We start from the raw sequence: 27,219 nt of genomic DNA, 5'->3' as shown, positions 1-27,219 counted from the left end.
TAATGTAAGATCAATCAATTCGTATTTTTAGAAAAAGGCATATACACGACGTACGTGGTCCTTTTATACTTTCTCCGTTTTTAAACATTTGTCTTTTTAGAGATTTCAACAAGTGACTACATACGAAGCAAATTGAATCAATCTACACTTTAAAATATGTCTACATACATCCGTATGTGGTGGTCTATTTGAAATCTTTAAAAAGACAAATATTTAGAAACAGAGAGAGTAGTTGACATGCATACCGGGGCCAGCGGGGCAGACGGTATCTATCGACCCGCTGCGTTCTGTCATGGAAACCCGCCGTTATAATAACTAGCAAAAGGGCCCGTGCGTTGCAACGGGAGAAAACAAATCATAATCTCCAATGGTATCCGGTGAAATATTCCATAAATATGACCTTAAATAAACCGCAAGAAGAACTGTCTTTTTGAATTGATTTTGCAATTGTTCTGTCATCTTCCATTCAGTAAGATCAATGTCTTTCCAATCGCCCTTAATCAAGTTCTGATTTTTAAGAAGATCCAAATGAAATTGTACTCCTCGTTGCTAACAGAGATTTGGAGTTCAAAAATGATAGACATTAACGAAATATGAATTTATATCATTTACATGTAGGATTAAAATTGGTGTTGTAACTAACCGTAATAGCAAGGTCCTCTCGGTCAAACTTCCAGCACAATGAGTCCAGTACTTGAATCTCACGCTTTTTCGTATTCACAATAGCTAAATACCAATGCGTGTTGCTGCTATTTATTGGAAGTTCTATCTGTAATAAAGATAACTAGGGAAAAAAATGTTTGAAACATAAATCATGAAAGTTATGGATATGTATATTACTATGTCATGCTCCATATAATTTTTGACAATCTTTGTCATAAAGGCACTATCTTCTTGTATGCCAAGGTTACCATCCCGTTCTAATAGTGAGGTAACAAAAGGACTCTCAAAATATACTTTATTGTCATTCTCTAGATGATTTTGGTCCTTTAAACAACATATATATGCATAGATCACCTGAAATTAAGATTTAGAAAAATACATTACTAATAAATATTAGTGTTTAGAAACTCTTTCCTGTTTGAGTAAGTGTACTTACATCATCATTTACCCACTCTTTTTCATCTAGCAGACACATCAATTGATTTTGTCTCACAGAACTTCCATGTATCTGAACCAGCAATTCTTTACTCCAAGATGATTCTATTGCTATATGTGCACATAGATCATGGTCGGTCGATGCATAGTCTGCAAAAAACACAATAATTTAAGAATTTATTCCATACAAAAGTACAAATAATAACTCAAACAAATACCTTGTGGGAGATAATCGTATGTCACATCAACTTTGATCTCTTTATTTGAATCTGGTTCCTTAACATCATGTAATGAGAAAACAGGAGATAATGTTGAGCTAGATGGGGATGGAGGAGATGGCAATGGATCATGATCTATCTGATTATCTAATTCCGGCACAATGGATTCAAAACATTTAGAAATTGGTGTAGATGCTGACATAGTTAGCGACATTGGTGATGGCTCCACAATAGCTGATTCAGCAGTTTTTGCTTTTTTGAAGGCCAGTTATCCAAATCCTCTGCAATGTTCAGTTCAGTGATGTCATTTATTTTCTGCAGTTACAACACAAATAAAAGGTAAGCCTCAAACCGTTAGTTTGTTGGTAGAATATTTCAGATCCAGACCAATCTTAAATGTGATTTTTTTAGCTTATAAATACATGGTTGAATGATTATAGCAATCGTTTGGCCGGAGGTAATTTAGTTCATTTGCAGAAAAAGTTCTATACTTGAGTTTACCTTAACTCTGATGTAATATGAAGCTTCGTAAAAGGTAAGCAAACACGTATAACCACTGCTACTCTAAGTAGGCTTATGCAAAGGAATCAAGACCAGAGTGAATACCAGATTTATACCAGCCTTTCGCCGGAGTAACTATCAATCAGATTTATACCAAAGTGAATCCCCACTGCCCCCTTATTGAAAAAGGGAATGATATTGGCATCTATATTACTGAAAGTACATTACAGTATATATACTTTCAGTTTTGATACTCTATGTTCAGTAAGTAACCATGGGTTCAGGAGATAAACTCATATGTTTAGAATACATCCAACTGCGAAAGGCTGGATACACTTCAAATATATGTTGGAAAGCACACATATCCAACATAAGATGTTTGTAGTACACGCTGAGATATCTACTCATGTGTATGCCACTGCAAAGCTAATAGATGAGTAAGCAATTGGAGATACAAAATGAAGCTCTGACAAAAATCGGGCAACATGAAAGCGTATAGCCATAAATATACTCTTGAACGCAAAGTGACGGCATATGTTCGGAATTTTGAATTATAATGTTCAGCCCGACAAAGCGGTGGATGCCCAGATTAGCAGACAAATTTCAGAATAAAAATATGACAACCAGCAATGCTCTGCTATCAAATTGGCATGGACTGCAATGTACATAACCAAGCAGATTTCAGTATGCAATTGAATTTCATTAGTACTATATGAGCAAGGCTATCATAGATTATCAAATCCATCAAGCACTATAACTGAGGAATAACCAATTCAAGCAGTGGCAAGCAAGCAAATCATTTCAGAAGGACAAAACTATCTTTCAAGCATTCAGTTCAGAAGATTCAGAACACACGCGTTCGGTTCACAGCTTCAGAGTGATTTCAGCTAGCTAGAGGAAACTAACCGAACGAAAAGGCAAAGCCACGGCTGCTGCAGAGCACGGGCACGAGCGAGCAGTGGTAGCAGCAGGGACGTGCACGAGCGCGCGAGCAGCAACAGTCGCCGCGCACGGGCTCGCCAGCCAGACAGGGGACAGAAAAATAAATCAAACAGGGGTCAAACATACCTCTGGTGTAGCCGCCGCAGGCGACATTGGAGTGCTCGACGGATGTTCTTGTAACTCCGGCGAACTCGACGCTTCTTCCTCCGACGAACTCGGCGAAGACATTGGATGTTTCGTGCAAAATTGATCTGATGGAGATTCCAGCCGACTACCCTTCCTTTTTATAGTAGAGAACAACAATCCGGATTGGGCACTCCATTGAATTGTGTTCGACAAGGAGACGGTGTGCAATCGATCCAAATTAGGAATAGCACGGGCACAACGCAACACACGATAGCAGAGGAGGTCTTGGAGATGAGTTGCAGTGGCCTTCACGAATCATGACGTCACCTATGCCCAAATCCAATCCAATCCAGCCCCGTTTCTGCTGCGTTTATGCCCAAATCACTTGACCGGTGGCACATGCAGCGCCGGCCTGCCGTGAGCAACTCCGGTGAGCCACGTCTTCCTTCTTCAAGCAAGGCAAGTCTCCTCGTTCTCGCTATGCTCGATCAACTATCACCGCACACCAGCGGCTTCGTGCACGGAAATCTCTTTGGCACAAGCGGAATAACATTTCTTCGTCAGGCACCGTATGTACCTTGGCGCTCTCGCCGGTTAGCTCGAGATGGACACCCCGTGGTGTGCACACCCGGACTCTGCTCCCGCCGAGACCTTCTGCAGCCTCCAGGCTGCCTGCCTGGCGGAGACAGTGTCGAGCTGCATCTCCTCGTGCCGGCACTACTTGATGCAGAAGGGCGTGTCCCCTCTGTACATGAAGACGTCGCTGTCGCACGCCAGCCGCTTGGCGCAGAGTGCGCACGCGTCCAGCGCCGGCATGCCGGGCTCGCCCACCGGCTCGTGGCGCGGAGGCCGGCGGCGAGGACCTCGTTGCTCTTGGCGACGTCAAGCAATGCGTAGCTCCACTGCCGGAGCCTCTCCTCCAGTTCGCAGTTGCAGTAGCGCCCGCACTCCAGGCCGAAGCCGCCCCGCCGCAGCGCCTCAGTCCGCCGCGCCCGCCCGCCGCGACACCTACAACGCCAGCCGGGACGCCTCAGTCCGCCGCGCTCTACAACGCCCGTCGCGAAGCCTCGCCCCGTTCCTGGTCTCGGGCGGCGCGGAAGCCCGCCGTGACGCATCCCCTGCCTTGGCTTCTGCGGCGTCGACGCCGGCGGCAAGCGGCGGGTCGTGCACGGCGGTTCAGTGGAGGCAGGGTGTTTTGTACCTCAGTAAGAATGGGCGACGCACGCTGGAGGGTTCGCTTCACGGCGGACCTCGTGACGGCGCGACACGTCACGTTCAACGACGGCGAACTATGGCTGCGCAGGGAGGCTCTCCGGATCGTGCTGCTCGACACAAAGGGGCACACGGTGGATGCACGCTTCCTTCGATCCGGTGAGTGGATCAACATCGGGGATATTGTCGCATTTCCTTGCCATTTTGCTAGGGTTTGTGATAGATCTCACGGAATTTCCGGCGAGGATGCGCCGCCGCGTGGCCCTACTCACAGGCACACGGTACACGGGGGCGGTCGTGCGGATCTGGACGTGCACCGCCGAGCACCACATCTGACAGATGGACCCGGGGTCCTTGGGCGTGGACCGGTCCGCGATGAGATGGATGCGCGACACGTAGATGAGGGGAGATCGGACCGCCATGAGTGCGATGGAGCTAGGGTTTCTGGGGGCACCGCGGGTATAAAACATACGGGTGCCACCCCTTCTCCCATTTTGGATCTCGACGAGGGGCTCGCTCACTTCTGGAGCGCTCCGTCTCTCGCCAGATCTGGGGTTCAGCCAAACTTCGCTTGGTGGGATGGCAAAATCCATGGCGACCTTCGCTCCTTTGCTCAAGTAGTTGCCTCTCAACCCTCCACAAATCCCCTTGCTGGATCCAAAGAGAAGCCACCTGTTAGATTTTCCGTGAATCCTACCGATAGATCCAAAGAGAAGCCACCTGTTGAGATGAGAGGGGATGGTTTCGGTGCGGGCCGCCAGGGACGCGGCGCTGGGCGATTCGATCGTGGCCGCGGCCGCGGCCGCGGCTTCGACTCCCACGTCTGGAAGCGCAAGACGGAGATGGGGAGCTCCTCCACTACCAACGACAAGTGGGAAGAGGCGGCCGGCGGTCTGCAGGCGAACCGAACCCGGCAATCCCGATGGGATGGGGATGGCGGTGACCTGCAAGACTCCCAGGAGACGGCGGCGACTGAGGGGCGGCAGGAAGCTCCTACCCATCGTCAAGAGATGCGTGGTGGAGACAGCGGAAGCGACAAGGCGCACCGCGCCTTCGACAAGAACAACGTCTCTGCCGTGAACCGCGAGTATTCCTCTTCTGGTATTATCGCTCCACCTTGTGATGCTTGTCAGATCTGCCATCTACCTGGGCATTTTACTGTTAGATGCCCTCAAGCTTTCTGTGAGAGATGTAAGAAAAGAGGTCACCTATCCTTTGTTTGCAATGAGTTCTTCCCTTGGGATCACACACCTGTGATGTGTGCATTTCAAACTAAGGGTCAGGGTTTCTTTTACATTCCTGACTACAGCGTGGATAGGCAGAGCAGGGAAAACATTTTCAATATAGTTGTCACCATTACTGATGGCTTGGCTCAGACCAAAGATATTGAGCATGAGTTAAGTGTGTATGTTGGCCAGGGGTGGCGTTGCTCTGCTAGATTCTTTGCTCCTCAAAAGTTTGTAATGAGGATGCCGAATCCTAGAGAGGTTGACAGAGCTCTTTTTGTTGAGAATATTAAGTTGAAAAATTGTGGGGTTAGTGTCAAGTTCTCTCCCTGGTCTGAGGATATTGATTCTGAGGGACTGTTAGAGATTGCTTGGGTTAGGATTGGGAAAATTCCACCTAACAAGAGATGTGATAAAACTGTTGCTTATGTGGGAGGGTTAGTTGGAATTACCCTGGATGTTGATATGTCAACTATAAATCGTCCCTCTTCTGTCAGAGCTAAAATTGGCTGTAGATCGATAGCTCAACTTCCTGCCACTGCTGAAGGGGTGCTTGCAGGACGCTTCTACAAGTTCACTTATGAAGTTGAGGAGGTTTTGGTTAAAAATCCTGTGAATGCAGAAACTGTGGATCCTATTCCTGATGAAAGGACCAAGCCAAATCAGACCCCTAAGAGGAGACGTACTGAACAAGAGAAAGGGGTGCCGCAGCCTGAGTCTACTGGACGTGACAACATTGGGGGTTCCTATCGTGGTGGCAAGGCCTGTCGCCTGCTATATGATGATAAAGAGGGATCTCCCTCTACTGAAAGTGATGAAGATAATTCTCTACTTATTGAAACGCTGCAGAAAGAAATCAAGGAAAAAATGAAAGAAGATGGCATGGACTCCTCTAACTGGATTGTCCCTAGGAATCCTGATGTCATGGAGACTACTGTTCAAGATATACAGGTGAAAGAAGTCATACATAATAAATTTACCTCGGCTTGTCAAACTGCTACTAACCCTTCTCAGATTGTGGAGGTGACTGGTGAGGTGGACCCTGGGTTGAAGACTTCATGCAGCTATATGGTACAACTCCCATCTTCTGAAAACATGGAGGAGATCATTCTTACCCCTCCACTAGCAACTGAAGCCCCACTGAGATTCAGCAAACGTAACGCCTCTGGGATGCAGGGCAAGATTGAGGACAAGGCCAAGAAACTGGCTAGTAAGAAAAATCTGGAAGGTAACAATACCCATGCTTCCAAAAATTCCTTTGATGTACTTTCTGACAATGAGTTGATTAGTAGAGCTAATAAGATAGGGGCAGACATACCCAATGATAATTTCGCTGTTATTGACATTATTAGAGAGCTTGAATGCGCCCGAAAAGAATTAGAAGATAAAAGGGAAGATAACAACACTGAAATAGTACGGGATAACTTGATTGTGACAGACGGTTTGGGTAGGAACACCCCTGTGAATTTAGAATGGTTGGACCAGGAAGAACATATATATGAACATATCTCTTCTATTAAACCTAAGAAAAAAACATAGCAAATCTGCTGTCAAAATTCCTAGGCCTGTGACTAGGAGTCAGAAAAGAAACACTTCTGAGGAAGATTTGTTAGGTAACCCTGCCCCGTCCCCTGGTAGGGTTACTCAGACCAAATTCCACAAAAAACGTTCCAAATGAGAGGACTCATTTGGAACTGTCGAGGGGTGGGCAAGAAAAGGATGGCCACCTGCCTCTCAGACATGATTAGTGACCATTCCCTTGACTTCTTAGGTCTGCAAGAAACTATGAAGAAAGAGTTCACACCTAAATGTTTGAGGAGAATTGACCCCTTTGACATATTCCAATGGAACTGGGTGCCTTCTATTGGCAAATCTGGGGGCATTTTGTGTGGTGTGAGGAGAGACACTCTGGATATAGTATCCTGTGCTAAGGGCAAATATGTGTTACAACTAATACTGTATGACAAAAAGAAGAAAATACAGTGGGGTTTGCTGGTAGTTTATGGATCGGCACATGATGAGTTCAAAAATGACTTCCTGATTGAGCTGGCATCCTTTTGTAGTGGCATGACTGTGCCCTACATAGTGGGGGGAGACTTTAATATCCTGAGACATGCAAGGGAGAAGAATAAGAAGATGATGAACAACAAAGCCACTGACCTGTTCAACTCCATTATTAATACACTAGCTCTTAGAGAAATTCATATCAGTGGGGGTAAATATACATGGACCAATAATCAGACCCACCCCACTCTTGAGAAGCTAGATCGAATTCTTATGTCTGAATGCTGGGAAGATATCTTCCCTCTGGTCTCTGTGAGGAAATTGGTTCGGGAGATTTCTGACCATAATCCACTACTGTTGTCCTCCGGGGAAGAAGGGCGCGAAGCCCCGAAACCTCGTGAATTTCGTTTTGATCTGTCCTGGATCAATGATGAAAAGTTCTTGCCCACTGTGGGGAAAATTTGGGCCAGGAAAGTTGCTTCATCAGATCCTATTGATGTCCTGAATATCAAGTTAAAAAGATTCAAAACATACTTTAAAGGCTGGGGTTCAGATAAATATGGCCACGATAAAAAGAGAAAAGAGGACTTACGTATGGAACTAGCTATGCTGGAGGAACTAGAAGAAGAAGATATGTTACCTCCTGACTTATATAGTAGAAAAGTGGATATCAACGCTGAGCTCTATGAGCTCCTAGTGAATGAGGAAATCTTTTGGCTTCAACAGTCTCGTGAGCGCTGGCTTCTTAAAGGAGACTTGAATACTGACTATTATCACAAAATTGCTAATGGACGGAAATGTAAAAATACAATCCAATCACTTAGAACGGGAGAGACAGTGATTGAAGGCACGAACAATCTGATTGCACATGCAACTGAGTTTTACAAAGATCTGTTCGGACCAGCCCCTGGTAACCAGATTCATCTTGATCCGGGAACCTGGTCGACTGAGGAGAAATTAGATGAAAAAGATAATAAGGATCTTTGCCGAGAATTTACCGAACAGGAGGTCAAAGAGGCTTTGTTTGATATGGCCCCTAATCGAGCCCCTGGATCCGATAATATCCCTGCTGAGTTCTATCAAGTGTGCTGGGATATCGTTAAAGACGACATTATGGCCCTTTTTAAAGCTTTTCATCAAGGGACGTTGGATGTCCAGAGGCTTAATTATGGAATTATTACTCTGCTCCCAAAAGTTTCTGGAGCCGAGAAAATACAGCAGTACAGGCCTATTTGCCTGCTGAGATGCCCATATAAACTGATTACCAAAGTCCTCGATCGAAGAGTTGCTATATATGCAAACAAACTCATTAGCCCTACTCAGAACGCCTTTGTAAAAGGAAGAAATATCATGGATGGAGTTTTGTCCCTCCATGAAATTCTTAACTACACTTATGTTAAGAAAAAAGTGGGGATTGTCCTTAAATTGGACTTTGAAAAAGCATATGATAAGGTGAATTGGGACTTCCTCCTAGAATGCCACAAGATGCGGGGCTTTAACGATACCTGGTGCAGATGGATTGAACAGATACTGCATAATGGGACAGTTAGCATCAAACTTAATGGTAGTGTTGGGCCATATTTCCAAAGCAAAAAAGGGGTAAGACAGGGAGACCCACATTCTCCTTTCCTATTCAATCTAGTCGTTGAATGCCTTACCAAAATGATCAAAAATGCCCAAAAAAAACTTATTAGGGGTCTGGCTGCTAACCTTATTCCTGATGGGGTGGCGGTCCTACAATATGTGGATGATACTATCATTTGCATTGAAGATGATGTTGATAAGGCAGTCAACCTGAAGTTGCTGCTGTATATGTTTGAGATGATGTCCGGCCTGAAAGTTAACTTTCAGAAAAGTGAGATTCTCACTGTGGGTGGAGATGAAAGTGTGGTGAACAAATATGCAGAAATCTTTAATTGTGAGGTTGGCAGTTTCCCACTCAAATATTTGGGGATGCCTGTGAGCTACGCTAATCTAAAAACATCCGATTGAGAGTTTATTGTTAGTAAATACCTGAAGAGGTTCGAGGCCTGGATTGGCAACGCTGCCTCAATGGGGGGGAGACACACCCTACTTGACTCCGTCGTCACGCAGATCTCTCTCTATCACATGTCTATGTGGCTCATGAATAAAACTTTCATTGAGAAGCTAGATAAACATAGGCGCAAGTTCTTTTGGCAAGGCTGCAACAAAAAAAGGAGATACTATCTTGTTAAGTGGGGCAAGATATGTAGATCCAAAGACAAAGGGGGTTTAGGTATAAAAGATCTTCGTAAGCAAAATATTAGTCTCATGGTTAAATGGTGGTGGAAGTTAGAGACACAAAATGGGCTGTGGCAGGATATAGTCCGTGCCAGGTATCTTCACAACAATTCTGTTGCGGAAGTTTCTCCCAAATTCTCTGACTCGCCCTGTTGGAAAGCCTTGCTTAAGATCAAAAACATCTATATGATGGGCAGAAAGATTGAGACTGGTGCTGGGAACTTGATTAGACTATGGAAAGATCCAATAAATGGGCTGATCCCATTTCAGGATCAATATCCACGCTTATTTGAGATCTGCAATTATCCAACGAGCACCCTGGACAAAAGAGATGAACTTGATGACACTTCTATATTCAGACGCAGGCTTACCCCTGAGCTGTCCAAACAGTGGGTAAATATGCACACTATAGTGAAAAGTATTCCCCTTGATGAGAGGAGTGATCGTGTCTTTTGGGGACTAAATCAGAATGGCAAGTTCACCACTAAGTCAGTCTATAAGATGTTGGAGAGACCCCTAAGTGGGTGCCATTATAGATGGATTTGGAAAGCCGAGATTCCTCTTAAAATCAAAATCTTCCTGTGGCAAATGTCACAGGACGCAGTTCTCACTAGGCAAGTGATGAGCAAGAGAAAATGGCCAGGGAATCCCTGTTGTTCTTTCTGCAAACAGGTGGAAACGGTGCAACATCTGTTCTTTACTAAGGTTCTTACTTCAACTGACCCATCCACGATTTTTAGTCTACCTCTCTCGACCCAGGCGAGAGAAGAAATCAAAGAGATCCAGGAGGGGTTGCCGCAAAATCGGCTGGCCGCCGATAACTGTGATGTCTGGAATGCTTGCTCGGGCGTTTTTCGTCCAAGAAGTTCTATAATCACTGCTACAAACAGGTTGTGGCAGATGAGGCGTTTGGATGGCTCTGGAAAGCTAAAAGCCCGATCAAATTCAAGATGTTTGGGTGGCTGCTCCTAGTTGATCGTCTGAATACCAGGAATATGCTCAAACGCAGACATTTTGTTGTCGTGGGGGGCAACTATGCATGCATGTTCTGTCAAAACCCTCCAGAGGAAACGGTGGAACATCTGTTCTTCAATTACCCCTTTAGTCAACACTGCTGGGATGTAGTTGGAGTGACATGGCCGATAGCTGACAACAGACTGGCTCTTCTGCATGGAGGTAGGGGTAATTGGAGACAACCTCTCTTCATGGATATCTTTCTCTTGGCTGCTTGGAGTCTTTGGATGGAGAGAAACAATCAACACTTTAGAGGGATTCAGCACTCCCATGGAGCATGGCTAGCTAGATTCAAGCATCTCTTGGAGCTGCTAACACATAACTGCCGGGAGGATCTTCATCCTTTCCTGTCTAATTACATTGTAAACTTGGGCCACTAAGACCGTGGATAGCTAGCATGGCCGGGGGGCCACAAAACCCTTTGTAACACATATGTAATTGTTCCTTTGTGAGTAATACAAAGTCAGTGGGAACCTCTCCCACTGTCGTTCTCCCTCAAAAAAAACATCTGTTCTTTACTTGCCCCATGGCCAGAATTGTCTGGCGATCTATTGGAGTAGTTCTTGGCACTGATACATGCCCGTCGAATTACTGGCAATACTTCATATGGTGCCACAAATTTCTTCCTGGGAAGCAAACGTTTTATACAGTGGGCTTAGCAGCCACATGTTGGGCCATTTGGTTGGCGCGCAATCGAGCTACTTTTGAAAAGAAACAAATCAAGACTCCTTTTGAGATTGTATTTTCTCTATGCTCTTTTCTACTTTACTGGACATGGCTACAACAAGGAGAGGACGCCAAAGAGCTGCGCACTGGAGCTGAGATGATCAGGGCTAGCACAATGCAGCTAATGAAGATGTGTGGTGCTGTCAAGCAACCAATCCAAGGTGCCTGACGTTTCTGGAGTTGCGCTGGATGAAGAGTTGCCGGGCGCGCGATTTCGATGATGTCTCTTCCCGGAGAAGATAGCTTTATGCCTGTTTGACACTCGGCTGTGTTTTGATACTTAGTATGATCTTTTGAGAAATGTAATAGGCTAGATGTTATGACGTGCTATCCAGGTTTTCGCCCCATGATACTCGTTTCGACGGCGAGCGAGTATGGTGGGTTTCCTGGTAGTGCTAGAAATCGCTATACCTCTTTCCCTTCTCCTGTCTTTCTCGCTTGAACTGGTTGTATTTCCGTTCTTTGCAATGGAAAGGGGTAAAGCCCGGTTCAAAAAAAAAATCCACACTTTAAGTAGGATTGCGGGTTAATTTCTCAGAAACAGGGGGACGTTTTTGCAAATAAGCCAACGACGGACAACCAGAAGAAATCGCTGGTTCGTTATTACTAGCAAAAGAGCCCGTGCGTTGCAACGGGAGAGAAAACATAACACACGCTCTTAATTCAACAACCATCACTCAAGAGCACAATAGGTCCATCTCCTTTATTTTTGCGAGGCATCATATTTGTGTTGCCGCTTATCCTCCTTTTCACTCTCGCTGGCGCTGGCCTCGGTGTTCACACAAAACAACAAAAAACGTGTGTTGAATATGGCTAATCCTAAGGCGTCTCTCTCTCCCTCTCTCCTCCCTCTCCCCCTCTCTCTCCCTCTCTCTCTTGCTCGCTTTCTCTCACTCTCGCGATGAGAAATCTGTTGTTTTCCCCTGCGACATTTTTCAGAGGTATGCATGTGTAGTTATCGATGTTTTTTTCGTATATGGTTATAGTGGGGTGTTTATTTGCAATCGGGACCGCCGCCGGTATGAAAAAAAACGAATCTTGCGCTATGAATTATAAGTTTGCTTCCATAAAAATATTTTAAAAATATTTAACAGGTAAAATTAACATCATATTTAGATTCCACACATTTTTCTAATAAAATTTCATATATAATATGTTAAAATCGAAGTTATGGTTTAAAAGATACAGATAATTTAAAAAATCATTTGGTTTGACTCAAATATATTCTAAAATAATATTAAAAAATACTTAACAGGTAAAATAATCTCATATTCATCTTCTACATATTTTTCTAATCAAATTTCATATATAACATGTTCAAATCGGAGTTACGGTTTAAAAGATATGGATGATTTTAAAAAGCATTTGTTTGACTTAAATATGATCCGCAGATGAATTACCTAAAACATCAGGGGGGTTTCGAAAAATGTAAAATAACGGTTCGGGTGTGACTTAAATCCGGATGGCGGGTTGATTTCAGGAAAAGACAGGGACTTTTGTGTAAAACATGAAAATAACGATTCGTTTTAACTTAAAACAGGACTGCGGGTTGAATTCTCTGAAATATAGGATTTTTCTGCAAAATGCCATGACGGACGAAAGAAACCCAATTTGCTTTATTATTAGGTAAATATTATTATTATTATTATTATTAGGGAAAAGATATGCCGAAGTCGTAACATCCAGCCTGCAGAAAAGTAAGTCGTACGGCGTTAGCGTGTGTGCGTTCTGTGCTGGGATTTAGTAAAGGGACTGTTTTGATCCGTGCTTAACGACGCAAGGCAAGGAAGGTCACCTACGCTCGCTGGCCTTTGACGACCAGGAGACGGGCTGGGCCTGCGTGACGTTGGTCGTGACAGTGCGGTGGACTGGTCTGGTGGTGACGAGATAGAGATGGCACATACCTGGGTTAGGAGATGGATTCTCGAAAAAAAACTGGGTTAGGTGATCTCTTGGGTCTTGTATATCACTATCAATTTTGCCAAACATTTATCCTTGTTTCATTTTGGCATCAAATACACTAGATTGATCTCTCCCACTTCCACATGTAAAAATACTTTGTTGTTCTTCGGATAGTATGAAATCCGGATTATGCAAGTACTACCTCCGTACCAAAATTTAAAATGTTTCGGATAGTATGAAATCCTGGAGCTCGACCTAGACGACGACAACCACATGGTCGCCAATGACCACGTGCCCTCCCCCGCCACTGGGCAGATGCAAGACACCATCGCCCACAACATGCTTCACCATGGCAACAAGCTGGCCGGCGCTGGGTCTTTCTACTAGCAGCTAGTACCTGTTTCATTTCTTGACCGGATCAACCGCGAGTAAAAAAGAGATAAGGGAGTAGAGCACCAAAATTCATTCGTTATTTAATTTTTGTTGGAACGGGAAGAGCCAACAAGTTTTCTTCTCGAAATTAGTCCCGTTTTTAGTATGATTTCGGGCAAATTTTCTTGTTTTTAGCTTCGGACACAAGATTGTGGTTCTTCATTTTTGTATTTTGAACAAAACTGGTCACAGATTTTGAATAAAAGTTCACGAATTAGAAAACATTTCATTGATTTTTAAAAAGTTCATCAAATTTGAAAAGGCTTTCACAAATTTGAAAAAAAGTATACCGATTTTGAATTTTTTTCTACACAAATTTGAAAAAGGTTCACAAATTTTAAAAAAAGTTCATCAATTATGAATATTTTTAACAAGGTACAAAAAAGTGCACAAATTTTTATTGAAAAGGAAAAACCAGGGGCTTCCTGCAAACTGAAAAAAGTATAAAAGGAAAAAATGAAATAGGGTTGGACGTGTTTTGCGATGTCCTACTGGTTAGTGCACTTCTCGTTAAAGATACAGGTCCGAGTTTGAAACTCAACACCCGCAAAAAAAAGTAAAATGGGCCGGCCCAACTTTGAGGGGCGTGTGGACCGGTTGGCAAAATAGCCCTTAACCGGTGCTGAATGCGTCAAATAAGGCTTGCCTTTAGGGAGCTCCTAGTTCGCGGGCGAGTCGCTGAGTAGTGACCTAGTGCGCAACACCCGCTCCCCCAGCGCGTATTGGGGTGGGCCACCCCTGTTTTTTTGTTTCTTTTTTCATTTTTGTTTTGTTTCTTTAATACAATTGTTCGGGATTTAAAAACAATTATAAATTCTATATATACATAAAAGAGTCATCCCCACTAACTTACTTATCTCAACATACAAGCATGCCACGTCACCATACAATTGCTGAAGGGATAAGGCCCATCAACATGCACCCACGCATATGAAATCACCCACCACCACATCCAGCCATGCATCAGAAAATAGTATTCATTCTATTATTCTACTTATATTCAATAAATACTTTACAACTATACATAATAAAATATGGTACGTCGTATGTACATAATAAAATATTGTTCACATGTTGTTAAATGAAATATTTATACTCCACATAGTCAAATCCTATTGAAATATATTACAATTCATTCCCGCAGCAAGGCATGGGCCATCATCTAGTTTCAAATGATGGTCGGGATGTCAAAATAAAATTTGAATTTCAAAAAAATGTTCACGAGTTTTGAAAGATTGTTCTCGAATGTAAAAAAGTTTCGCGAGTTCAAAATTGTTTCTGGCTTCAAAAAAAGTTCTCAAAATGGACAAAATATTCACTGGACAAACTAAATACATTCAATGGAAAGAATAAAAAAGTGCAAACTACTCGACAAAACTTGCTCTCAAAAGAAAACCAAATACATTCATAGCTATCAATTATATCTTTTCTCAAAAGTCACAAATGATCTTGTAAATGAATTGATACAATAAAGTGTTTATCCATGCATAAAGAGAAACCACATTATTAAGAAACATATTCAATGGCAATGGCAAAATGAGGATGCAAAATATTTGTAGGGATGGATGAACACCAGCACCAATCCATACAAACTGTTTATAGCATTATCATGGACAAAGCAACCATATTACCAATTTGAAAAAGATATGTTCCACTAGGAACAAAGATTTAACCTTACACCCTCCCCAAAAAAATTAAACCCTACCGTTTGGATATAATATCCAACATTTCAATTCCACCCATTTTGGATATGTAACATGTATGCCCAAATGTAAAATCAAAAGAAAAGCGCAAAAAGGAAAGCTGGTATAAACAAAATTAGGAACTTACCAGAACGACCGTAGCCGAGGCCGTATAGCGCCACTGGCGCCGGCGTCGCACGAGCACTGAACCAAAAAACCTTCAACCATACACGCGTCGGACGCCACGGCTAGCGCCCAGCAACCTCGCCGTAGCACTTGATGTTGCAGTAGCTAACGTGGTGCTTCTGAAGGTGCAGGTGTGTGAGCTCGCCGGCTCCATGGGCGGTGTTGGTGCTCGGCAAAGAACCCCAGGCACGCACAAGACCGACATAGGTGAGGCGGCGAATCCGCAGCGGACAGTCCTGGATCCATCCTCCTCTGCTGCTCGCAATAGAAGAGATATCAACTATCAAATAATCAAAAACTTCTACAAAATGTAGATAAACCAAGCTTCAGTTCAAACATAGCCATTTTGCTCTCAACTAAATGAAACCTATAAACAGGTGCCAGATTAGAAAAAAATCCAACTTTGCTAGACCCAATAGCAGATTACAGGTTAGTGTACAGCCCACGGTTTCATTCACTCATCTCTTGAGACAAACAAAATCCTCCATATTCTTCGCTAAATATATCAGCCATCACATGATTTACATTTTCTGAAGCATATATAAAATACACCAGAGACAATAGTGGTGGACATCTCATATTTTGTATGACTGTATTAAGGACTTTACTTTTCTGCATGGAAAAGGTTGTCCATTTCCCATTTGACATTGGTTACCTTACCTCTGACAGAAAATCAAGATTCTACTACGGTGTATTACCAACACGCATTAAGATAGAATAAAAGTAACAGAGAACGGAGCCCCCTTTCCTTCTGTTGTACAAATATCAACCAGTTCTATCAATACACATAACCACTACACCAATAGGTAAGCTTTTTTGTTTTATTTGATAGCCATTAACAAGTCAAAATCCCAGCATAAGGTTCCTATCAAGACTAAACATGGACCATAACCAAACCATATAGCATGTAGAGCAAAAAAGGGCCCATCATATAATTACAAGAGACCAATTTCATCAACAAGAAAGACAATCACAATCACAAAAGAAGGCCACCACAGATCCAAACACCAAATCAGCCTCTTGATTGCCAGCAACACAATCACCATCGACTCGATAGCCGGACCATCTTAGAGAGAGAGAGAGAGAGAGAGGAGACCAAGGACTCACTCAAACCAAGGAAGGGATGGTGAGGTCCACAAAATTGATGCTTTAGGCGATGAGATCTTGGCCAGCACCCTCACCCACCACAATGACCATATTACCATTTTCCTTGCGCCATCTGTATGATCTCAAGGAGGACCCCTTTTCCTTCAAGGTAGAGCAACCCGGGATTAAGCAACAATCCTGAGATAACAAGAAGAGCAAAGTGGCCAACTCTCGACTCGACATTAATACCATGTTGGTTAGTGTAATGAACTTATATGATCGATCATCAATTATATCTTTGCATTGAATGGTCAAACATGAGATTATATGAGTGGAACACAGAGTCTTTGCATTGAAGATTCAGTTGTGGTCAAACATGAGATTACATGCCAGAACAAAACAAGCACAAAACACAAACTTTAATGACCAGAACAACTGCTGCACAAAACTTGCTCTCGAAAGCACACATAATACATTCAAAGCTACCAATTATAACCTTGCTCAAAAGTCACAAATGATCTTGTTTCTCCATGCATAAAGATTAACCACATTATTAAGAAACATATTCAGTGGCAATGGCAAAATGAAGATGCAAATTTCCTGTTGGTTGTTCTACATATATTAGATTGTTTTGTAATAACATCCATTCAGTTTAGATATCTTGAATATGATTAGATCACCATCTCCGGACTAACACCATCATCAGACCAACATAAATCTAAAGAAGTCTAGAGGAGAAACATTTTCATGCTTTAGGACAGCAGAGAGATGAATGAACACCTTTGATCCAGAAGTTGTTGCGGACAAGGGATGCTTTAGGGGTGTGGGCCATGGTCGTACGGGATCTGCAGTTCCCTGACAAAGCTTGTGCAAACCAGGGAGGAACGAGACCTTGTTGAGGCGGCAAATCGGCAGCCACCGCCATAGCTTGTTCCTACATCAGGACAACACTCGACACATGTCAAAAGAGGATCAAATGTATTTCATTCATTGATTGTTGAGTTTCAAGATTACCAAATCAATAATATTTACCTAGTTTGGTCATGGTTATGCAAACCGCTTCAGTAAAACATGTGTTAGCTAACAAACTAGCAAATGCACAGGCATAAGCATGCTGAAATACTAGTGCTAAGGCATATGCATGGCACACCATGTAACCAGATCCACAATAAATATTCTGGTTCGAAGATAAATATACAGTAACTGAATTTGTACTTGGAATTAACCGATATCAGGTCCAATAGCTTGCACACAGGGTTGAGATTAGCTACGGTAAGAGCATGCATAGCTTAGGACATGCATTTGGCACAGTTTTAGGCAAAATTTAAAAATGCACATACAGACTGAACCAAAAGATGATGTGCAGTCATATGTTTGCACTGCATGCTATTTTTATTTGAAAATTAGGCAACTCAATCTAACATTGGGTAATGAGAATTTATTATTTATTTTTCCATCTTCAGATTTTCAACATGAGAGATATATGTGCAGACACCATGGTACAACAACAGTAAGAAATCTACATCCTTTCTTTGCAATAGCTCTCACATGTGACTCGATATTAATACACATGCATATCACAGGTACGTCGAGTGTACCTCGTTGGTCATCCAAGCGTTGGTGCTGAAACACCCTGGGCATCAAGAAGATGAAGTAGAACAATGCATCAGGTGAGTGAGTGAATTCATTCAGAAGTTACAGAATGAGGACGGTTCATGGTGAGTAATTCAGCACGCTATCAGCAACTGATGTTGCTATTTGTTCAACGTCTTGATATTGCTGTTTGTTCAACAACCTTGATGTTGCTGCTCCCCAACCAAGCAAGGTGTTGTGTATACTGCAAATGCATCAGTGAGTGGACGGTTCTTGATGCCTCGGGCTCCATTGCCGGAAAGCTTGGGACCAGAGGAGATTAGGAAGTGAGTGGGCGGAGGGAGAGAGAGGTGCTACCTTGTGCAGGAAACAGGGACCTTGTGCGCTGCGTCATGGTCGCGCTCGAGCTCGGTCCTCATGCTCCTCGCCTGCTGCTTGGAATAAAAAAAAACGCAAATTGATCACACACACACATCGACGGTGAAAATCGAAATAGGAAAGACGAGAGGCGGATGGGACCTTGGGAGTCCACGACGGCGACGGCGACGGCGGTTGTAGGGAGTTGGGCACCAAGGCTGGTGGAGGAAGAAGGCGAGCACGAATCCGGGGCCTGCGTCCTTGGAGGTCGAGGAAGTAGAGGAGCACCGGCATTCGCCGCCCCCGCGCTCGACTTGAACGGCGGCTGCAGGGTGCGATGCCCTGTCCCTGGATCCGGCGGCATCCTGCGATGCGGATCCAGAGATTGGTTGCCGTGGACGCGGGCTAGGGTTTTGGGCGCGAGGAGGGGATGCTTTCGAGGTTGGACGCGGAGACTAGGAGAGAAGGAGAGGGTGGAGGGCACCGGCGGTGGCTGGAGGAGAGGAGGTTCCCGGCGGCTCGTTGGGTGGAATCGGGGGAGGAGGAAGAAGATAGAGTGTGCAAGGGCTGTTTTGGGTTGGGTTGGGTGCTGGTTGGTTAGAATCTCTCTTCTCATTTTCATTTGAAAATATTAAGTCTTGGACCGAGCACGAAACACTTGGACGAAAGCGAGGGCGCCAGAGTTTTCCAGACGTCACCGAGCCCGAGCGCGAAAATTTGGACGAAAGCGTGGGCGCTAGAGTTTTCGGCGCGACAAAGTCCCGCGCTCTTGAGGTTGAGCGCGAAACCTTTCAACAAGAGTGCGGCTTGATTGGTCCTTGACGTAAGTCCACGGATCATGGTCTTCCTCCGGCCAATCCTGATCGCTCATCTCTTTACCTTCTAGATCCGACGATGAACACCTAATATCACGGGGATCACGACCCTATGACACCCTATGACCAGCTTTGGCCTAATTACTTCCTTCATGTATTGTTATAAATCTGACAAAAAAATATAGAAAACAAATTCAGTAAAAATATACTTCGTTCGTTCCTAAATATCTTTTTAATAGAATTCAATATGAACTACATACGGAGCAAATAAACGAATCTACATTCTAAAATATATCTATATACATTTGTATGCAGGTCCATACTTAAAAGACTTATATTTAGAAATAGCGGGAGTACAGAACTAAAAATCATCCACCCATGGGTGCTGCCTTCTCTTCAGTGGCGGAGCTAGCTCCCGGCGACCTGGGGCCGCTGCCCGGGCTGCTCGGGCCAGTCTTCACTAAACAATACAAAGAAACCATGATTAGCATTACTAATTAATTGGGCAAATGCTGGGCAACAGCTCTGTGTAAAGACTTTGCCCCGGCCCCTTCAGCTGGCTGGCTCCGCCACTGCTTCTCTTCAAGACATCGCTGTGGTTCTTCTCTTCGTTTCAAGGTTTCGGGTGACGACCCCTGTCTGTCTCGGACTCGGTAGCGGCAACGCTTCACGTCGTCTCCCCTCTTGAGGGTGTTGTCATGGAGCTTATGGGTCCTACGTCATGTCGTGGCGTTGTATTCACGCCTATCTGTGTTAGTTGTTAGTTCTCATCAACGTACTCCCGTTCGTTTATTTTATCCGTTTATCCCGGGTTCTACTCTGTAAGAGTGCTTTCTCACTTTCTTATATTGTTCGGTCATGTACTTTGGTTTGTGTTTTATGTATAAAGCGGGATGAGAGATTGTTTCGTGAACTATGCTATTGTCCTGATATCCATTGAAACTAATTAACCTCCAATTACTTACTTTCCTATAAATCATCATAATAAATCATAATTTATTCTACAATTGTTTTAGTCGTCGTTATAATTATTCTATGATTCTCCCATCGTAACTATAATTATACCATGATTCTCTCAAAATTGTTTAAGTGATAGCAAGATCCAATAATTTTTTAGTCTCCGCACTCTTCACATGAAATGGCGAGAAATAGTGTATGGGTATTCATGGAAAATATGCATGAATCACCATGCACAATTAATGTGCACATATTGTATTATAACTTGATTTGTCGTCTCCCAACTCAATGGTGGGACACGACAGCAACACGGAACTTGGGACCGAAAGGGAGATAGGCCATGTCTGTCGACGGGAAGTGAGTTTTGAGCTTCCTGCAAACTAAAAAAGGTATAAAAGGAAAAAATGAAATAGGGTTGGACGTGTTTTGCGATGTCCTACTGGTTAGTGCACTTCTCGTTAAAGATACAGGTCCGAGTTTGAAACTCAACACCCGCAAAAAAAAGTAAAATGGGCCGGCCCAACTTTGAGGGGCGTGTGCACCGGTTGGCAAAATAGCCCTTAACCGGTGCCGAAAGCGCCAAATAAGGCTTGCCTTTAGGGAGCTCCTAGTTCGCGGGCGAGTCGCTGAGTAGTGACCTAGCGCGCAACACCCGCTCCCCCAGTGCGTATTGGGGTGGGCCGCCCCTGTTTTTTTGTTTCTTTTTCTTTTTTTGTTTTGTTTCTTTAATACAATTGTTCGGGATTTAAAAACAATTATAAATTCTATATATACATAAAAGAGTCATCCCCACTAACTTACTTATCTCAACATACAAGCATGCCACATCACCATACAATTATTGAAGGGATAAGGCCCATCAACATGCACCCACGCATGTGAAATCACCCACCACCACATCCAGCCATGCATCAGAAAATATTATTCACTCTATTATTCTACTTATATTCAATAAATACTTTACAACTATACATACTAAAATATGATACGTCGTATGTACGTAATAAAATATTGTTCACATGTTGTTAAATGAAATATTTATACTCCACATAGTCAAATCCTATTGAAATATATTACAATTCATTCCCGCAGCAAGGCATGGGCCATCATCTAGTTTCAAATGATGGTTGGGATGTCAAAATAAAAATTGAATTTCAAAAAAATGTTCACGAGTTTTGAAACATTGTTCTCGAATGTAAAAAAGTTTCGCGAGTTCAAAATTGTTTCTGGCTTCAAAAAAAGTTCTCAAAATGGACAAAATATTCACAATTTTGAACTATGTTCACGAATTAAAAAAGACAAATTCATGATTATAAAGAAATGTCCACGGATTCAAAATTGTTAATGAATATGTAAATAAATGATCACAAAATAAAAAATATTTGTGAATTTTCAAAAAGTTCATCGTTTCAAAAATAATGACAACTAAATAAATGCTCATGGAATACAATTTTATTTTCATGAATATTCTTTAAAATTCCTGAAAAATATTCACTAATTCAAGAAAATGTTTACGGGTTCCGGAGAAATGTTGACAATTTCAAAAACAATCGTCGGGACTTAAAAAATATTTTCTGATACGGGTTCCGGTTTTAGAATGTTCTACGCATTTTACTTTTATTTTTGTGTCTTTTTATCTCTATACATGTGTGGTTTTTCTCAATACGGAGTCTACATCTTCCTTGTATGTGCTAGCTTCCGTCATGAGCTGCGGTACAAACAGTGACTTCTCGAGCACGTAAATAGTTCATCCCATTAAACTAATTCTCTTGACATGCACCCTAAGACGAACAATCAACACCCAGAAGTTTTAGTTTTCTTACAAACAAAGACAAATTTTTACAGTCGCCCCCTTCACATTTTTTGTTTCGTTACAAACAAGGACAAAATTTTGACAAGTCGGGCAGGTCTCGGCTAGAAATTTTGGCAGCATAACAGGCAGAAAGGAATGCATGCACAGAGGCATAGAATTGCCATTTTGTATTTCACATGGAAGGAGAACACTACAAGTGTGCAGGTACAACAGCTAGTCTATTACAACAACTAGTATATTACATACACAAAGAAATGACTGTTGTCATAAGCAGCGCCAGGTCCCATGTCCCTTGTTGTCGACAGCCTAGTTGCTTGGTCTGCCTCGAGTCCAAAAACAAACCTTTCTCTTCTAGCGCCACCAAAGCCAAGCTTAAACGAATTCGGTCGACAGCCTAGTTGCTTGGTCTGCCTCGAGTCCGAAAACAAACCTTTCTCTTCCGGCGCCACCAAAGCCAAGCTTAAACGAATTCGGAGGACCATCTTCTTTTGCCTCTCAAAGCTAGAAGCTCTTCGTCTCAGCAAAAACAAAGAAAAGAACTCCACCACATATGAGTTAATTTGCATGCCAAACAAGCTCAAAGCAAGAAACTACAAGCAATGTCCAGTAGGCCGAGACTAAGCTAAAAAAGTTTAACGTATGTGTCCCATAGCATGCACACAACAAAACAAATAGCTCTCAATCAGTCATCTAATCCCGCTCCTAGTTTGTGTTGTTTCAACAACAAAACCCATCAAAAGGATCGTGATAGTCACGATCAACTCGGCCCGTTCAAACTGCAGAGTTTTCTTGGTAAATTACCAAGAGTAGATAAGAGTTCTTTGCGTAATCGTTAGTCGCAGGGCATGCTAGCTATCAACAAGACTGAAGGGTTCAGATCAAGCGGCAATAAAAAATAGCAATGTCCTAGTCAATCTTTAGCTACAAGTGTGCAACAACAAAAGAAAGGAACAAATTTCCTTGTTTCGCAAGGGCCAGATCAAACACTAGCATAGTTTATACGTATAGCATATATAACCTCAAGTAATAATCTGGAACGGTGAGTGACATTTCTACAACCAAGTGCAGCAAACGAGTTGGTTTTCCATCATCTCATGGCTCAAACTAAAAGTGGACATTAATTGGTTTGGAATTTGAATGCAGCAAACTGAAATGGCTTGATCTAAATGGTTTGCCATCTCATCCCAGGGAGCATGTCAATATATATTGATTGACTTGGCAAACATTATACTTGCCCTACAAAAAAAGTAAATACCATCTAAATTTGATCATCCTACTTCAGAATCAAGCACGTAGAGGAAATCAAAGAAAGGGTCATGCATCTCTACATCTAGTTTCAGCACATCTTCTTCTCCGGAAGAAATAAAGCACCACCCCATTCAGTAAATGGACTAGAGAAAGAAAAAAACATCTCTAGTGCCTATCTATGCTTGCCACTGTCATGTCTTACCTTTCAATGTTTCTTTCAAGGAAGAAGAAAGGCTAGTCCTCTAAACAAGTTGAGCGCTCAGCTTTCTTTTCCTCCTCTTTACGCGACCTGTCGTGCTTCCTGAAAGATCACCAACATAAGGATCACATGAGCATATTGTATTGCGCAAACATACATAAGACAACACTTCTAAAGTGTAAGTCCATTTTTGAATATTTTTGCATATTTAAGATCCCGAAGACAAGACCTTTTAAGCAACAACAATATTGTATCTATGTTTCAGATACATTTTTCAAACAAGTGAATATGTGGTCTGTGAAATATTTTAAAAAGGTTAAAATTGATATAGGTACTAAAATGAGTGGGATTTATGTCTCAGAAACATTTTCATTAACTCAATGATCAAACCATCCATACTAGACAAATTCCTTTCATAACTCACTGAAAGTGGAAAAGCCATTGAGAACTAAAATGCTAGAATGGTGAGCAATTTTAGGAGAAATGTGTGCCTGAACATTGTTACCCATAAAACAACTAAAAAATATGTGTGCTCCGAGCACCACCTATATTGTATCTATGTTTCAAATTCAAACGAGCACCACCTACCACCTAATTGCATAACATATTTGCTACTTTCGATATGTTCATTATGGGAAGAAAGCAACTCTACCTTGCTGCAAAAACCCCCATTAATCAGTAAATACAGCACACTAGAAGCTTGGCTGAGTTACTGGTGTGGTGTCAGCCACACCAGCACCACCAGCTTCCCACCTACTCCAACAACTGTAGCACCACAACCAACCCCTCAAGCTTGAGATTGTGAGCCATATAATCATAAGAAGAGTTTGTACATGCTATATCTAACTAAGGATGATAAGCTTGTATGCAGAACACATTTGCACTACACAAACACTTAGTAAACTCTTGTAAAATAGCTCACAAGAGCAAAACGCATACACATGGACCAATGGCTCAATTATGAGGCAATTCATATGAACCCTAGCACATCACAGGAACCATAACATCCATCCACAGTGACCATTAGAGGCCAAATTCTAGCATGGCATAGTTGTGGCTCGATGGGCACGAGCTCAGAGCAACCAAAGGCGGGGAGCAGAGGATGGAGAGGAGCTCACCATGCCATTTTTGTAGCCGACTCCGAACAGCACCGTCGGCGCCACATGGCAAAGGGGCCGACAGAAGACGCTGAGGCTGGAGGCCGAGCCTACCAACGCGCACCTTGCCTGGCTCGATGAACCATTTCTCCTGCACAAGGGCAACACACATAACAAATCTTGAGCCCAGATTGAAAAACAACAACAACAAAAAACAAATCACGGGGATCAAAAAAAAGGAGCAGCTGACTAACCTCTCCTTGAGGCTGGAGCAGGGCTCCATGGACTCAAGCTTTGCAGCGACTCGCCCATGCAGCCGTCAGTGACCTTATTGAGGTACACCAATGGCTGGTTCCCGATCAGCAGCTGCACATGCATCACAACACAGAGGAAAAAATAAGTCAAACAACTGCACACACATTGGCTAGATTGCATAAGTAAGCATGCATGGATCAAATAGACGACAATGCAACTGAGGATTTTGACAAAGGAACATAGCATCACCAAGACTTATTTAGCAAAGTAATGTTGCTACCAGTATGTTTGTGGCTCTCAAAATTACCAGTGGCCTTTTTCAACATCACACTGCATCCCTATCACTACAGGGGCAACTGAAACAAGATGAACTTTTATTTTGACCAATCACCAGGATGATTAGCTCTTCGCTATTCAGGAAGCATAACCCAGAGGATGATCCGTCAGTTCATACATTGGATAAAAAGCCAAACCTACACCTCCAAGAACGATTACTATCAATTCAATTAACATGTTAAAAAATTACAACATACAGTACTACATTATGGTTTGGATTCAGAAAACAAACATCACGTTGTTTGAAATTCGTTCCAATAAATCATCCCATGACAAAGCATGATTTTGCAAACCCCAAAATTACCTCTAATCTCCTATAGAGAAGCAGAGGACATCGTGTTTCAAAGAGACAGTGGTTGGATATAAAATAAGCACCCAGCAAAACAAGTACCCAGCCGGAACAACCCATATATAGATAATCGAAATGTAAAGCAAACCACCAGACTTCCCATATACCTCCAAGCTCCATCGAGCCGTATTCTCGCCCCGCTCTGCCCTCCGGAAGATAAAAAACGACCTTACCCGATGATTGTGGGTGCACCGTCTCTAGCTCATATTTCTTCTCACCATCCTGGGCAAAGAGCGAGAGAGAACAAGATCAATTAATAGCCGAGCAATAAGGGCATCAAAAGGAAGCAACCCATAAAGTACAACAATATTGTATTCTGGAGTACATCACAACATTCTTTCCGCAACCGACCCAACAAATAGCTCTCAGTCAGTCATCTAATCCCTCTCCTAGTTTGTGTTGTTTCAACAACAAAACCAATAAAAAGGATCATGATGGTCATAAATAAGATCAATCAACTCGGTCCGTTCAAACTGAAGAGTTTTCATAGTAAATTACCAAGAGTAGATAAGAGTTCTTTGCGTAATCGTTAGTCGCAGGGCATGCTAGCTATCAACAAGGCAAAAGGGTCCAAATCAAGCGGCAATAAAAAGACAGCAATGTCCTAGTCACTCTTTAGCTACAAGTGTCCAACAAAAAAAGGAACAAATTTCCTTGTTTCGCAAGGGCCAGATCAACTCTACCTTGTTGAAAAAACCCCATTAATCAGTAAATCCAGCACACTAGGAGCTTGGCTGAGTCATTGGTGTGGTGTCAACCACACCAGCACCACCAGCTAGTTAAAACTAACATCCCACCTACACCCCAACAACTGTAGCACCACAACCAACCCCTCAAGCTTGAGATTGTGAGCCATATAATCATAAGAAGAGTTTGTACATGCTATATCTAACTAAGGGTGATAAGCTTGTATGCAGAACACATTTGCACTACACAAACACTTAGTAAACTCCTGTCAAATAGCTCACAAGAGCAAAACGCATACACATGGACCAATGCTCAATTATGAGGCAATTCATACAACCCTAGCACATCACAGGAACCATAGCATCCATCCATAGTGACCATTAGAGGCCAAATCCTTACATGGGATAGTTGTGGCTCGATGGGCACGAGCTCAGAGCAACCAGAGGCGAGGAGCAGAGGAAAGAGACGAGCTCACCATGCCAGTTTTGTAGCCGACTCCAAACAACATCGTCGGCGCCACATGGCAAAGGGACCAACAGAAGACGCTGAGGCTGGAGACCGAGCCTACCACCGCGCACCTTGCCTGGCTCGATGAACCCCTTCTCCTGCACAAGGACAACACACATAACAAATCTTGAGCTCAGATCGAAAAACAACAAAAAAATAAATCATGGGGATCCAGAAAAAAGGAACAACTACCTCACCTCTCCTTGAGGCTGGAGCAGGGCTCTATGGACTCAAGCTTGGCGGTGACTCGCCCATGCAGCCGTCTGTGACTTTATTGAGGTACACCAATGGCTGGTTCCCGATCAGCAGCTGCACATGCATCGCAACACAGAGGAAAAAACAAGTCAAACAACTGCACACACATGGGCTAGATTGCATAAGTAAGCATG

At 43.0% G+C, this 27,219-nt stretch overlaps 1 protein-coding gene and 1 long non-coding RNA gene across 5 annotated transcripts; both read right to left on the bottom strand.

Moving 5' to 3' along the window:
• Positions 1-515: 515 nt before the first annotated feature.
• Positions 516-2,549, bottom strand: LOC123077457 (uncharacterized). The gene is made up of 3 exons (XM_044499734.1): positions 1,317-2,549; positions 1,100-1,248; positions 516-1,017 (listed from the first exon to the last, which is right to left on the bottom strand). The coding sequence occupies exons 1-3, from the start codon at positions 1,528-1,530 to the stop codon at positions 766-768; spliced, it is 615 nt and encodes a 204-aa protein (XP_044355669.1). The 5' UTR covers positions 1,531-2,549; the 3' UTR covers positions 516-765.
• Positions 2,550-13,295: 10,746 nt separating this feature from the next.
• LOC123077456 (uncharacterized) lies at positions 13,296-19,212 on the bottom strand. 4 transcript variants are annotated; one of them, XR_006436648.1, is made up of 7 exons: positions 18,730-19,211; positions 18,568-18,641; positions 18,216-18,454; positions 17,398-17,551; positions 16,639-16,779; positions 15,494-15,786; positions 13,296-13,628 (listed from the first exon to the last, which is right to left on the bottom strand). It is a non-coding gene; the product is annotated as an uncharacterized lncRNA (long non-coding RNA). The 4 variants fall into 4 exon arrangements; XR_006436646.1 differs by lacking the exon at positions 13,296-13,628 and having other exon boundaries at positions 14,623-15,783; positions 18,730-19,212; XR_006436647.1 differs by lacking the exon at positions 13,296-13,628 and having other exon boundaries at positions 14,623-15,786; positions 18,568-18,638; positions 18,730-19,212.
• Between the last annotated feature and the right edge of the window lie 8,007 nt (positions 19,213-27,219).

Source organism: Triticum aestivum, chromosome 3D (assembly GCF_018294505.1).
Source record: "Triticum aestivum cultivar Chinese Spring chromosome 3D, IWGSC CS RefSeq v2.1, whole genome shotgun sequence".
Lineage (NCBI taxonomy): Eukaryota > Viridiplantae > Streptophyta > Magnoliopsida > Poales > Poaceae > Triticum > Triticum aestivum.
This window is presented reverse-complemented; position numbering and strand designations above follow the sequence as displayed.